This window comes from Heptranchias perlo, chromosome 18 (assembly GCF_035084215.1).
Source record: "Heptranchias perlo isolate sHepPer1 chromosome 18, sHepPer1.hap1, whole genome shotgun sequence".
In the NCBI taxonomy this organism is placed as follows: Eukaryota; Metazoa; Chordata; class Chondrichthyes; order Hexanchiformes; family Hexanchidae; genus Heptranchias; species Heptranchias perlo.
In genome coordinates, this window is record NC_090342.1 from 53,080,693 (window position 1) to 53,096,239 (window position 15,547).

Genomic DNA, 15,547 nt, shown 5'->3' on the forward strand with positions numbered 1-15,547 from the left:
GCTGTAGGTAGCAGTTGGAAGCAGGAATTCGGGGCTTAGAAATCTGCCTGGGCTGAACGCTAAGTGTATCGCTGGTATACGGGCAGCTTAGACCTCACCAGTTCTATGGTGACTTTACAACGATCAAGTTTATCTTCAGGGGAAGCGGGGTTAGAGGGCAGTGGATAAATGGACCAATGGATGCACAGATGTAATTCAATTCCCCATTATAAAATCATGCTTTCTGTCCTTATTTTTATAGAATACTTTGATTCTGTATTACTTATATCAAATTGAGAAACTTAGGGAGGCAGAGGAGTGGAGGTGGTCGGAGTTTCTCTGCAGTGCGAGTTGAGGAGACGCAGAACTGAGGCGCTACAGCGCCACCACTGGCAGGAGGGTGTAATTATAGTGTGACATGTTTACATAGGGAGTTCCCATTCTAACAGCATTGGTGCAGAGAACGCTGAGGCAGGGTCCACTCCTGAATCATTAACTTCTCTGGATTTTGTCAAACCGCCTGCAGTTCTGATGAGAGGGCAGAATCCAATGGGTCAGTCGGCTCTTTGACTGCTCATATATTTTCTTCTCACATCATCAGAAGGTTAGAATTGGGTTGTAGGCCTTTCCACAGCTGTCATCAGCGACAAGAACATACCAGAGATAGGCTGTCTTGTAATTCCATGGACTAGTCCGAGAATGGGCAGAAAAAGGCGGGCAGTGTCGGTGTGCGACTCTTTGGCCTACATGTTCAAACACTCAAGTTATTGTGCATCTCAGTGGAGGCAAGTGGAAGCTGAGGATATTATAAATTTCTAGAATGTAGTGGGTACATTTTTGATCCATTTGATCACTGGTGATCAAATGGATCATTGGTGATCAAATGGGATAAGAAGTTGTACCTTTGGGGCTGGCCCAACAGATAGAGATAATCATTTCAGATCCTGGTAGCCCTACGTGAAGGAAATTGAGACATATGGGGGTTTGGGGGTGGTACTTTAAGGATGTCTAGTAATGTTGCATGGGTAACTATAGTCTCATGGAGCTTACTTGATTTCTTGGGGAGTGAGGGAGGAATTTTCCAGCTTTTCCTAAACTTAGCCATGGTTTTTTTTTTGGCTGTGCCCAGGAGCTAGCACTACTGGTGGTTCGGGGGCACAGCTGGTGCACGAGTTTGCATCATTTAATGGACAGGGTGAGCGTGGATAGGCCTGATGATCTTCTCTCACCTTCTTATTTCTGGGGAGGCAAGAGGTCCCATGGTTTGAAGCGTGCTGGCTCCTCTATGGACCAGTCGGTCCTGCTCTCAAGCATTGAGGGGTAGGGAGAAAGGGAGCCAATCACTCAGGTGGTGCACACCCAGCTCTGCGCTATAGACAAACAAACTATCGAACTATTCACACCTTCCGGCCCTATTGTTGTAATATTAACGCAGTCTAAGCAAGAGCATTCAACAGCAACAGGTCTCAACTATCCCAACCTCACACTCACATTGATGAGCACAAAAATTTACAACACACGCTCCGCCAGGAAAGTAATGATACCTGCCATGCTGCCATTTTCCCTATTCGACTGCAAGTGCCCTCGCTTTTATATGTGGCAGAGGAGCAAGCTGCTAGCATCTGCAGTTGGTGCCCAGGGTGTGAACCCATTTTTAATTAATTATCCTTTTAATTTGGATGGGACGGGGTGAGGAAGAGAGGGCAGAGAGTAGTCCTTGTAGTTTAGTGCATGCAATGGATCCCTTGATGAGATTGGTGGGCTGATCTGATCAGGAAGAGTTACAGCTTATCTCTGGAGGTGGAAAGGCGAATGAGTCGTGTTCCAGAGGAGAGCTGTGCCTACGGTTTTGGCAATCCAGGGAAACCCAGACATTGACTGATGTCCGAAGCCGACTTTTACTCCTCGAGAGATAAAATTAAAGCCAAATGCCAAAGAAAAATAAATCCTCCCGACAAGTAGTTGGGTTTGCACTGTGCTTTTTGGGAGCCAGAGAAGCCAGACTGGAAAAGCGAGGGTTAAAAAAAGAGATGCCTTGGGAGCTAATACTGACTGCGAGGTGGGGCTAAACCGAGCTCATTGTGAGTCGTGACCCAATTCTTCTGTTGTTTCGCTGGAAGGCCCGTCACCTTCGATGAAGAAATAAGCAACCGTTTCATTCTGGACGGAGGCTGCTTCTAATTCTGAAAAGGCTCCAGGAAGTATTTAAAGGGCAAAGAAGATCGCAAGAGCCGATCCATCCTCACTGTGATCGGGTCTGTGTGACAAGCTCTGTGACCGTTCTCCCCTCCTCCCCCTTCCAGGGCTACATCTCCTCAAAGTATCCTCCACATGGGAGGGGAGACGAACAGGTCGCAGACCCTTCCCATAGCATCCGATTGCCACTTGCTTCTGTCAGAATGCATCTGATGTGAACTCATTGATATTGCCCTTGAAGCACTGGAGCCTGAGGAAGCTGTGTGCAACAGTCAGCCAGTGGAAATTGCCAAGTTCAGCGAGCACAAAAAGAATGTGCAAGTCATTCTAGTTCAGAGCTCATTCTGTGCAATAGCTTGTGTAAGCTCCTTAAATGTGCTTTCCTTTTGTTCACATCCCCAGCTTGATGTCCCTTTAAAGAGCCAGCTCTCTCCATGGCCTAGTGGGTAAACCTAGCATCTGATGTAGCAGCAAACCAGAAGATTCGATTCCTCGGTGTGGGGGGCGGGGGGGAGAAGACGATTTTAAACCCCCCCTCCGATGGAATGGTGCGTGCGAGGCATTAAAATGGTCCGAGTCCAGCCACATCGATCCCGCCGGCCGACATTTTATCGTCACCCGAGGCCTAACTTAAATCTAAAGGTGATGACATCATCGTCACTGCAACCCCATTTTAACGCTCAGATTCTGGAGGCCTGCACGGGGCCAACCCCTACAGCTCTGTCCTGGTGGGAAGAGAGTCCGCAGGGGGGCCAAAAAAGGCCAAAACAAAATTGTACTTTGATGTGGAGCCCTCGTGGGCCAGGAGTATTGCCCCTCGGACCCCGCTAGGTGTCCTTGGGTCTCCCCAGCCCCGTCTTTCCCTCCCAGCGCTGCCAACAGCTTCAAACATCCCCTCTTCCAGCACCAACCTAATGCCGGGGACCATTTGTTTGGGTCTCTGGCCATGTGTGACTCCTGCCCCAATTCCCGCTCACCGGCCCGAACATCATGCCTGTCGGCTTAGGACAGGAGACAGATTATTTAAAATTTAAATAAAGCCCAGCGAACAAAATCGTCCGGGCCTCACCTTTGAGTTCTGGGTGCGCCACCCGCTTCGGGACACCCCCTCCCCACCACCGCACTGATCCTACCCCAGGTTAACATCGACCTCCCCCACTAATCCTACCCCGGGTTAACATCGACCTCCCCCACTAATCCTACCCCGGGTTAACATCGACCTCCCCCACTAATCCTACCCCGGGTTAACATCGACCTCCCCCACTAATCCTACCCCGGGTTAACATCGACCTCCCCCACTAATCCTACCCCGGGTTAACATCGACCTCCCCCACTAATCCTACCCCGGGTTAACATCGACCTCCCCCACTGATCCTACCCCGGGTTAACATCGACCTCCCCCACTGATCCTACCCCGGGTTAACATCGACCTCCCCCACTGATCCTACCCCGGGTTAACATCGACCTCCCCCACTAATCCTACCCCGGGTTAACATCGACCTCCCCCACTAATCCTACCCCAGGTTAACATCGACCTCCCCCACTCCCCCCACTGAACCTTCCCCAGGTTAACATCGACCTCCCCCATTCCCCCCACTGATCCTACCTCGGGTTAACATCGACCACCCCCACTGACCCTACCCCGGGTTAACATCGACCTCCCCCACTAATCCTACCCCAGGTTAACATCGACCTCCCCCACTGACCCTACCTCGGGTTAACATCGACCTCCCCCACTAATCCTACCCCGGGTTAACATCGACCTCCCCCACTCCCCCCACTGATCCTACCCCGGGTTAACATCGACCTCCCCCACTGATTCTACCCCGGGTTAACATCGACCTCCCCCACTGATCCTACCTCGGGTTAACGTCGACCTCCCCCCACTGATCCTACCCCGGGTTAACATCGGCCTCCCCCACTGATTCTACCCCGGGTTAACATCGACCTCCCCCACTGATCCTACCCCGGGTTAACATCGGCCTCCCCCCACTGATCCTACCCCGGGTTAACATCGACCTCCCCCACTCCCCCCACTGATCCTACCCTGGGTTAACATCAATCTCCCCCACTCCCCTCACTGATCCTACCCTGGGTTAACATCTATCTGCAGTGGCTGGAGTCATACCTAGCACAAGGGAAGATAGTAGTGGTTGTTGGAGGCCAATCATCTCAGCCCCAGGACATTGCTGCATGAGTTCCGCAGGATAGTGTCCTAGGCCCAACCATCTTCAGCTGCTTCATCAATGACCTGCCCTCCATCATAGGTTAGAAATGGGGATGTTCGCTGATGATTGCACAGTGTTCAGTTCCATTTGCAACCCCTCAGATAATGAAGCAGTCTGTGCCCGCATGCAGCAAGACCTGGACAACATTCAGGCTTGGGTTGATAAGTGGCAAGTAACATTCGGGCCAGGCAAAGACCATCTCCAACAAGAGGGAGTCTAACCACCTCCCCTTGACGTTCCACGGCATTACTACCATCAACATCCTGGGTCATCATTGACCAGAAACTTAACTGGACCAGCCATATAAATACTGTGGCTACTAGAGCAGGTCAGAGGCTGGGTATTCTGTGGCAAGTGACTCACCTCCTGACTCCCCAAAGCCTTTCCATCATCTAGAAGGCAGAAGTCAGGAGTATGATGGAATACTTTCCACTTGCCTGGATGAGTGCAGCTCCAACAACACTCAAGAAGCTCAACACTATTCAGGACAAAGCAGCCTGCTTGATTGGCACCCCATCCACCACCCTAAACATTCACTCCCTTCACCACCAGCGCACTGTGGCTGCAGTGTGTACCATCCACAGGATGCACTGCAGCAACTCGGCAAGGCTTCTTCGACAGCAGCTCCCAAACCCGTGACCTCTACCACCTAGAAGGACAAGAGCAGCAGGCAGATGGGAACAACACAACCTGCACGTTCCCCCCCAAGTCACACACCATCCTGACTTGGAAATATATCGCCGTTCCTTCATCGTCGCTGGGTCGAAATCCTGGAACTCCCTTCCTAACAGCACTGTGGGAGAACCTTCACCACACAGAGTGCTGCGGTTCAAGAAGGCGGCTCACCACCACCTTCTCAAGGGCAATTAGGGATGGGCAATAAGTTCTAGCCTTGCCAGTGACGCCCACATCCCATGAACGAATAAAGAATCTAGAAAGGCTGTAGTCATAGGGGATTCTATAATCAGGGGGATAGATAGCATCCTCTGCTGTGGTAACCAAAAGTCCAGGAGGGTGTGTTGTCTGCCTGCAAGGGTAAAGGACATCTCGGAGCAACTGGAGAGGAACTTGGAATGGAAGGGGGAGGATCAAGTTATCGTGATCCATGTTGGCACCAATGACATAAGGAAGAACAAGGAGGATGTCCTGCTAAGAGAATATCACAAGCTAGGAACTAAATTAAAAAGCAGGATCTCAAGGATGGGAAACTTAGGTTTACTACCCAAGCTATGTGCTAATTGTCATAGGAAGAGGCAGATCAGAAAGGTGAATGCGTGGCTGAAGGAGTGGTGTGTGAAGGAGGGGTTCCATTCCATGGGACACTGGCACCAGTACTGGGACAGGAAGGGGCTGTACTGCTGGGACAGGCTCCACCTGAACCAGAATTGGACCAGAGTCCTAGCGGAGAGGATAAATAGGGTGGTGGATAAGGCTTTAAACTAGCAAGATGGGGGGAAGGATCGGGTATCAATAACAAAAGCTTAAAGATAAAAGAAACAGGAGATGAGAGTAAAGATCAGGCCAGGGTAAGGAATAAAGATAACATAAATGGTCAAGGAGCAAATTATAAGTTATAAATTAACAAGTTATAAAACTGAAGTATAAGAGAACTGTTAAAAATAAAGTAAAATAACAACTATTAAAAATGAATTAAACTGCCTGTACAGCAACATGTACCGCGTCCAAAATAAAACAGGGGAACTGGAGGCAATAATCTGTAGTGACAAACCAGATGCAGTAGGAATAACTGAAACAAGGCTACATAAAGAGCAGGACTGGCAACTAAATATTGCAGGTTATAACATGATCAGAAAGGATAGGGAAGGAAGAAGTGGGGAGGGTGGAGTAGCTGTACTAATTAGAGACCACATGAGGGCAGTAGAAAAAAATGACGTAACTAACAGAAGGATAGAAACAGAATCCATATGGATTGAAATAAAAGACAAGAAAGGATCAGTCACACTAATAGGGATATACTACAGACCACCTAATAGTGGAAAGGAGGTGGAGAAAGAAATATATAACCAAATATGTGAAATGAGTAAAGGACATAGAATAATAATCATGGGAGATTTTAACTGTCCCCAAATAAAAGGGGTACAGGGAATGGAGCTTTTACAATGTGTGCAGGACTCCTTTCTTAACCAGTATGTAAAAAACCCAACAAGAGAGGAAGCAATGCCGGATCTAGTAATGGGAAGTGAACCAGAACAGGTAAGAGAAGTAAGTGTAGGGGAATATCTAAGCAATATTGATCACAAAATAATAATGTTTAAGATAAAGATTGACAAGGACATAAATAAGAAAAAGACCAAAGTAATAAATAGGAAAAAAGCTGATTTTCAGGAGATGAGAATGGAACTAGGGAAAATAAACTGGAAAAATTTACTGATAAACAAAGAAATAGAACGGCAGTGGGAAATATTTAAAACCGTGATCAATAGAGTCCAGGAGAGAAATATTCCACTAAAAAGCAAAAACAAACTAGCCAGTAATGAAACACCATGGATGAATATAGAAATAACGGCAAAATTGTAACTAAAGGAAAAGGCATTCACTAAGTACATAGACAATTAAGGAGAGGATGACAAAAGGGAATACGAAAAGGTTAGGAAAGAAGTTAAGTAAACAACTTGGAAGGCAACAGAAACTACAAAATTAAATTATCAAGAAATATAAAAATAGTAAAGTATTCTACAGACACATAAACAACAAAAGAACAATCAAGATAGGGATAGGGCCACCAAGGGATACACACGATAAACTCGTAGGTAATGAAAACGAAATGGCAGAAATATTAAATAATTACTTTGTCTCAGTGTTTACCAGGGAGACTTGTAACATGAGGGGCAGGACATTAGAAGAAGAGATCAAAAAAGATATAAACCCAACTAAGATAGAAAGGGGAGAGAAAATCAATAAACTAATCAAACACAGAGAGGATAAAACCCTTGGTCTGGATCGATTGCATCCGTGCATATTAAAAGAAGTTAGGGAAGAGATAGCAGAGGCACTATTACATATATATAAAAATTAATTGGGAAAAGGAATAGTGCCAGAGGACTGGTGGACAGCTAATGTGATTCCTATATTTAAAAAGGGAGATAGAACCAGTCCAGGGATCTAGAGACCAATTAGCTAAACGTCAGTGGTAGGAAACATAATGGAATCCTTATTCAAAGGTGTAATAGAAAAACATCTAGAAACCGAAAATATAATAAAGAATAGTCAACACAGATTTCAATAGGGAAGGTTGTGTTTGACCAACCTTACTGAATTCTTTGAAGAAGTAACAGAATGGGTAGACAAAGGTAATGCAGTAGATGTAATATATTTGTATTTTCAAAAGGCCTTCGATAAGGTATCGCATAGTAGACACATGACTACGGTCAGAGCATATGGAGTCAGGGGACAGGTAGCAGAATGGATGGTAAGCTGGTTACAAAACAGAAAACAGGGGTTAAAGGTAGTTACTCAGACCAGCAAAAGGTGGGAAGTGGTGTTCCACAAGGATCGGTGCTGGGACCACTGTTGTTCACCATTTATATAAAATGAAGAACATAAAACGGTTTGATTCGGGAATCAGAAATACAGTTTTAAAATTTGCAGATGACACCAAATTGGGGGGGTATAGTTAATACTGAGGAAGACTGCGAAAAAATACAGGAAGATATTAATAACCTTGCAGAATGGGCATGTAATTGGCAAATGAATTTCAATATAGATAAATGCGAGGTGGTACATTTTGGTAGGAAGAATAAGGGGGCCGCAAACTGCTTGGATAATAAGAATCTAAATGGGGTAGAGGAGCAGAGGGATCTGAGGGTACAGATAAACAAATCACTAAAAGTAGCAGGTTAATAAGACCATAAAAAAGCAAACTGGAGTTCATTTTTGGAGGGATAGAATTGAAAAGCAGAGAAGTTATGTTAAACTTGTAAAAAAAAACCTTGGTTAGACCTCGACAGAGTACTGTGAAAAGTTCTGGTCTCCATATTAATAATAGGATATAGAGGCACTGGAGAAGGTGCAACAAAGATTTACTAGGATGATACCAGAACTGAAAGGTTATACCTATCAGGAAAGATTGAACAGGCTGGGGCTCTTTTTTCTAGAAAATAGAAGATTGAGGGGTGACCTGATGGAGGTCTTTAAGATTATGAAAGGGTTTGATAGGGTCGACGTAGAGAACATAAGAAATAGGAGCAGGAGTAGGCCAATCGGCCCCTTGAGCCTGCTCTGCCATTCAATAAGATCATGGCGGATCTGATCCTAACCTCAAATCTAAAGAACACAAGAAGTAGGAACAGGACCCGGCCACTCAGCCCCTGGGCCCGCTCCGCCACCCACAGGGCCTTGACCGATCCGAACTCAGCTTCATGTCCAATTTCCTGCCCGCTCCCCGTAACCCCTAATTCCCTTTACTTCTAGGAAACTGTCTATTTCTGTTTTAAATTTATTTTATTTAATGTTTCCACTTGCGGGGGAGACCAAAACTAGGGGCCATAAAATAAGATAGTCACTAATAAAATGGGAATTCCCAATGGGGAATTCAGGAGAAACTTCTTTACCCGGAGTGGTTAGAATGTGGAACTTGCAACCACATGGAGTAGTTGAGGCGAATAGCTTAGATGCATTTAAAGGGAAGCGAGATAAACAAATGAGGGAGAAAGGAATAGAAGGATATGCTGATAGGGTTAGATGAAGTGGGGTGAGAGGAGGCTCTTGTGGAGCATAAACACCAGCATAGACCTGTTGGGCCGAATGGCCTGTTTCTGTGCTGTACATTCTATGTAATTCTATGTAATTACGGCAGCTAATTTGCGCACAGCAAGGTCCTACCAACAGCAATAAGATGAATGACCAGATAATCTGTTTTTAGTAATGTTGGTTGAGGAATAAATATTGGTCAGGACATCAGGGGGAACTCCCCTGCTCTTCTTTGAAATAGTGCCCTGGGATCCACCTGAGAGAGCAGACGAGGCCTCGGTTTAATGTCTCATCCAAAAGTACTCCCTCAGTTCTGCACTCAAGTGTCAGTCTGGATTTTGTGATCAAGTTTCTGAAGTGGGGCTTGAACCCACAACTTTCTGACTCAGAGGCGAGAGTGACATCAACTGAGCCACAAGTGCCAGCCTGATCCTGCTCTCGCTCACCGTCCATACACGTGTGTGGAACTACTTTTTTGTTTGAGGGCAAAGATGATGGTGCTATTTGTTACCTTTGACCAGACGATCACCAATAGAAGCAACGCAGTGGCGAGCTTTGAATGCAGTATACACTATTAAGTACTCTCCAACTGAAGTGATCCTGGTCCAGCTAACTCCAGCATTACTTTCGTGTAAAATATTCTCAGACATAAACTAGACGCCATCCATAAGATCTCTCAGCGCAAATGGAACTGGCACTTACACAGTTCCACTGTCTGAATGTTACAGCCTGGCGTGAGTAATACATTAAACATTGCGGCCTTTCTATGCAATGTTATTAAAGCTTTTCTGGGTTTGAATTATGGGCGGGCTGCAAGGTATATTTTTCACTTGATGTTAACAACGCCGGAAAGGTCATGAATTTTTCAATGTAGAGAATGCAAGCCGTGCAAAGAAAAAGCATGCGTGCTGAAACCCTCATCTGTGGCTTCGCGAGGAAACTGTATGAATATTTTCAATGCAGGGCAGTTGACCTGTGGGTTTTATAAGCTTGCGCAACTTTTGTATGTGTTCAGCCAGCCTGAGGCTTGAGGCAGAGGGAGGCGGGTCGGGGTTCCCCAGCCTTCAACGATAAAAGACACTTACTGACATCTTATAATAGAATTATCCTACAGATGTGTTGATTCTGCTCAGCCGAGACAGAGCAAAGCAGTATTTATGGTGAAAAGTACTTCATTGGCGGTGAAGTGACATCCTGAGGTCATGCTAGATACAAGTTCTCTCATTCTTCGCAGAACCCACATCCCAACAACAAACTGTTCAATCTCTGGTGACCTCTGGCTTTTCTATGGGGCACACATAACGTGGTGTAGTGAAGGGATTAATGCTTTCAGATGAAATTCCCTTGTCTACTGTCTTAATGAAGGTGTTAAAATAATAGGCATTATCTTATTTGGTGCTGATATTGCACAGCATCTTTCAGCCCATCCAGACTGAGGCTGGAGGCAGGGCAGCTAGTTAACTGGAGAAAAAGAAATATGCCAGAAGGAGGACATTCGGTCCATCGGGCCTGTGCCGGCTCCTTGAAAGAGCTATCCAATCAGTCCCACTCCCCTGCTCTTTCCCCATAGCCATGAAAATATTTCCTTTTCAAGTTTTTATCCAGTTTGAAAGTTACAATTAAATCTGCTTCCACCGCCCTTTCAGGCAGCACATCCCAGTCTTTGAACCTTAGTCATACATCAACCGTCAATTAATAAGAGACAACAGAAATTACTTATAATTTATATTTAAAAAAATTAAAAATGCCACCTTCTAATCCCTCATTAATATTTGTCAGTGACTATATTTGGCATACTGTTCAACCCTGGGGGCTGCGGAGAGGCTTGTTATCTTTCCTCATGTAAACTCTGACCACACCAGCCCTGCCAAACTTGGGCTTGAATGAGCCTCCTATGGTTTGCCTTGTCTTTCTCCTCATTGATATTCTCGCTACAACAATGCTCATTGTGCTTTATATGATCGTCCAACTGTTGATTGATTCAATCTTTCCTCAGGCATTACGAACTGGTTCCGAAGTTTGTGATTGCTGCAATTTTGCTACTCTGTTGTCTATCTGTGATGCCAACTTCTTGATTTGTCTTTTGGCTTTGTTGCTTGTGTTTTGTAGCTACTGTAATTCAAAAATCTCTGCAATGTTTGGTCTAAAAATTAGGTTGAAGAGGAGGATTTTAGGGAGGGCCGTAGAGGAGGAAAAGGAGGAGGAGAGGGATCTAGAGAGTTACTGCCAGAGTGTGGAATCAAGGCAACTGAAGCCACCAATGATGGGGTGAAGGGAGATGGGATGTCCGAGGCCAGAGCTGGAGAAACAGAATGTTCGGGAGGGTTGTAGGGCTGGAGGTGGCTACAGGGATAGGGAGGGTCGAGGCCATGATGGAATTTAAATATGGGGATCAGAATTTTCAATTTGAAGTGTTGGAGGACAGGGAGAAAATGCAGGTCAGCAAGGATGGGGGCAGGGGTGGTGATGGGTGAGCTGGACTTGGTGCCGGATAGGATGTGGGCAGCAGAGTTTAATAGATATATAATGCTTTGGAGCATCCCAATTATGTGACATGGCGCTACAGGAATGCAAGATACTTCTTTCTCTTTTAAGCAAGTTTGGTATCAATTTTTACTGTCGATAAGAAAATGTGCATTCGGATCTTTACTTTCGATACAATATTAATGGGGATTTTTCAATAAGCTCAGGGCCCCTCCATATTTCCAGTCACTTTATATGAGCTGGGGTATTTGCCCCATCCAGAAAGTCCTCATTTTGAATCTGTCACAAGAAGAGACTAAATTTGGAGAACGGGCTTTTTCTTTTCAGTATTCATTAAGAAGTTGGCTAACAAGCTCTTTGACGCCCTACTGGGTAAAGGCAGTGCCCAGTGTGGCATTAATCCAAACAGACCAGAAGGGTCCAGGTTCAGTTTGCAATCTGTGCTGTTAGTTGAGCTCAGCCACAGCAGCGGTTGTGCTACAATTGGCCGTAGTGCTAAATGGGCTAGGGGTTAAAAAAAAATCTTAGCCAATGCTTCCATTCCTGATCAGTATCCAGTGAATTCCTGCCGGAAAGCACGCATATCCATGGATGTCGGAAAGGGACGGGATTGGACTCGGTTGTGATGCTCCCCTTCCCCCCTCCCCCTCGCTGTTACGACCCACCGCTAGCTACTGTCCAAGCTCGTTTGTGAAGAATGGCTCTTTGGGCAAGGTGATGAGGGGGGGCTGGAGCACCTGGAACTGTACCCCAACAAGGGTCAACTTCTTCAGAAGAGGAGTGAAAATTGGGAGAGGGAAGAAAAAGCAGCCTAACATTTCCATCTCTGTGATTCAATGGAAAAATAGAAACCACGGTATTACAGCACATCTTGCTCACTAAAGAGTCCGTGGTGTTACAATCCCAATGAATAAAGGAAAAGACGTGCATTTCTATAGCGCGTTTCATGACCTCAGGACGTCCCAAAGTGCTTAACAGCCAATTAAGTACTTTTCGAACTGTTGTAATGTAGGAAACATGGCAGCCAATTTGCGCACAGCAAGATCCCACAAACAGCAATGAGTCAATCAGATAATCTGTTTTAGTGTTGGTTGAGGGATAAATATTGGCCAGGACTCCAGGAATACTCTCCTGCACCTCTTCAAATAGTGCCATGGGATCTTTTACAGCCACCTGAGAGGGCAGATGGGGCCTCGGTTTAACGTCTCAACTGAAATTGCCACTAAATTAGGAATTTGAACCACGACTGACAATCACTGCCCGTGTTTGCACATGATGCATTCCCACTTCAGCAAGGTACTGGAAGGCAACCAGTGCATTACTCAACACACCAGGAGAGGTGGGGAGAGTTGAAATGTGACAATTGCACCAGGCTTAAGATGTCGGATTCTATACTTCTGTGAAACACATACTGAAACAAGACTATTAAAAACAGAGTCGTGCATACATACCGGTGAAATAGAACGGATTTTACGAGCGTCACAACATCACGGCTCGCATTGTATCCCGCACACACAATGGCAATGTGGATTGTCTGCAAAAGACAAAAACAATTACATTTTCTAATGATAAAATTAATTTTTTCCCAATTGTCTTCTCCCCTCTTCTGAAGGAGTTTGCTCTTACTGGGGCACGGTTCCATGGCATTGGTCTCCCTTGAGCACCTCACCCAAGTGGCCATTTTCCATATGTGGGCTCATACAGTAAGCATTGTTAGGCTATTCAACCATGACTGGCATCACAGCTAAACCCGATCCTGTTCTCAGCCCACCTGGGGGATCATTCTCCTCCCTAACTCAGGGGCGTCGAGGACAACTGTGGGTTCTCAATTGCTGCACTGGCTGAGGTCAACGAGTTTAGCACAGAATGCGGACTGCATCCAGGATATCTTCCTCTGTATGTATTAGTACGACACCAGGTGGTGTCTATACCCACAAAGCCTTTGGAGCGAAATTTCAAAATTCTACCATGATCTTGTTGGCTATTTGGCGTTTGGTACGACCACTTAAAAACCAGGACAAGACTAGAGCATAACTTACGCTGGCATCCATAATACCTCTGAGTTAACTTTGGGACCACTGAGTGAAGCATTACAGCTGGCTCCCTCTCTGATCAATGCAGGTCCGATCATTTCTCTCTTCCCTAGTAACTTTCTATCAAGGGATACAATCCCGATCAATAACTTGATCAAGAGCCACTCTTCAGTAATGCTGCAACACTGCACCATGAAATGATGGGACACAGTTCTGTGCCTCAGTATATTCCAGGTTTCAGTCATTTTACTATGTCTACTTCTACCTAATTCTACCTCTCTCTCCTCCTTTAAGTTGCTCCTTAAAACCTACCTCTTTGACCAAGCTTTTGATCACCTGTCCTAATACCTCCTTATGTGGCTTGGTGTCAAATTTTGTCTGATAACATTCCTGTGAAGCGCCTTGGGGCATTTTACTAAGTTAAAGGCGCTACATAAATGCAAGTTGTTGTCGTTTTGCCACGTTAAAGGCTGTGTACTTTCCCATAGGAAGAGAGTAAAAAAAAGCATAGTCATCATTTAAATGGCAGCTTTCACTTGCTGTGGGGAAGCTGCTATAACCCTGCTGCCTTGTTGCATTCCCTTGCTGCCATCTGCCCATGAGACAGGAAATGGCACTGAATCTAAGGTTGGTCAACTTTTCACGAGACCCATAGACACATGGACAGCAAGAGGCACAGTAGAGGAGAGCAGCAAATGGCCCCCAGGCTGTATTATAAGAACCAATGAGCTAGATGACGAATGATGCTTTCATTAAGACATAACAGGATGCTATTCACTGCCATGATCCTGCTGGGTTCCATGGTTCCTGCTGGGATAACTTTTTTTAAAAAAAACAATTTTTTCCCTCTTCCTTTCCTGAAGACAATTCCTTATGTCGAGGTACAGTCCAACCAATGCTAGTTATCCTCCATTACCCCAACCAATGCTAGTTAGCCTCTATTACCCCACCAATGCTAGTTAGCCTCTATTACCCCACCAATGCTGGTTATCCTCCATTACCCCACCAATGCTAGTTATCCTCCATTGCCCCAACCAATGCTAGTTATCCTCTTTTACCCCAACCAATGCTAGTTATCCTCCATTACCCCACCAATGCTAGTTATCCTCCATTGCCCCAACCAATGCTAATTATCCTCTATTACCCCACCAATGCTAGTTATCCTCCATTGCCCCAACCAATGCTAGTTATCCTCCATTACCCCACCAATGCTAGTTATCCTCCATTGCCCCAACCAATGCTAGTTATCCTCTATTACCCCACCAATGCTAGTTATCCTCCATTGCCCCAACCAATGCTAGTTATCATCTTTTACCCAACCAATGCTAGTTATCCTCTTTTACCCAACCAATGCTAGTTATCCTCCATTACTCCAACCAATGCTAGTTATCCTCCACTTGGTGAGAGTGCTGATGCCTAGATGAAGCTGCAGAAACTGTGCAAAGCTGCTCGAGCTGCCACAGTACTGTCTTTGTCACACTGTCACGAGGACGGCCAAGCCTGGTTGTCAGCAACAGAATCAGTGATCAACAATGTGACGAAAACAGACTCTTCATCCTGTGTCAAACGGGGAGAATCTCTGTAATGTTACATTTTATACACTGTTATGAAATCACTCAAGTTAAGATGGAAGCTAACTTTCCTAACCAAACTTCAAAATGGAGCCCAGCTATTTGTGAGAAGGTAGGCAGGTTGTTTGCTCTGAATTTGAGCCAGGATTTAGAAGCTTGAGCTTAGCTGCTAATCAATGTATTGATCCTTTGAAGGACAGTGGGTATTTTTAATGTAGTTTTGAGCTCATGCCAATTTGATATAAGATTGGAATAAAAACAGAAAATGCTGGAAAAGCATCAGTGGAGAAAGAAACAGAGTTAATTTTTCAGATCAAAGGCCTTTCGTCAGAACTGGAAGATGTTA

The 15,547-nt window shown here is 45.4% G+C and overlaps 1 protein-coding gene across 1 annotated transcript in view; it reads right to left on the reverse strand.

Moving 5' to 3' along the window:
* The window catches only part of large1 (LARGE xylosyl- and glucuronyltransferase 1), a 467,112-nt gene that overhangs the window by 198,952 nt on the left and 252,613 nt on the right, over nucleotides 1–15,547 (reverse strand). Inside the window, exon 4 of the mRNA XM_067999920.1 lies at nucleotides 13,049–13,131. Coding sequence (XP_067856021.1) covers nucleotides 13,049–13,131 — 83 coding nt within the window. The remainder of the gene's footprint in view (nucleotides 1–13,048; nucleotides 13,132–15,547) is intronic.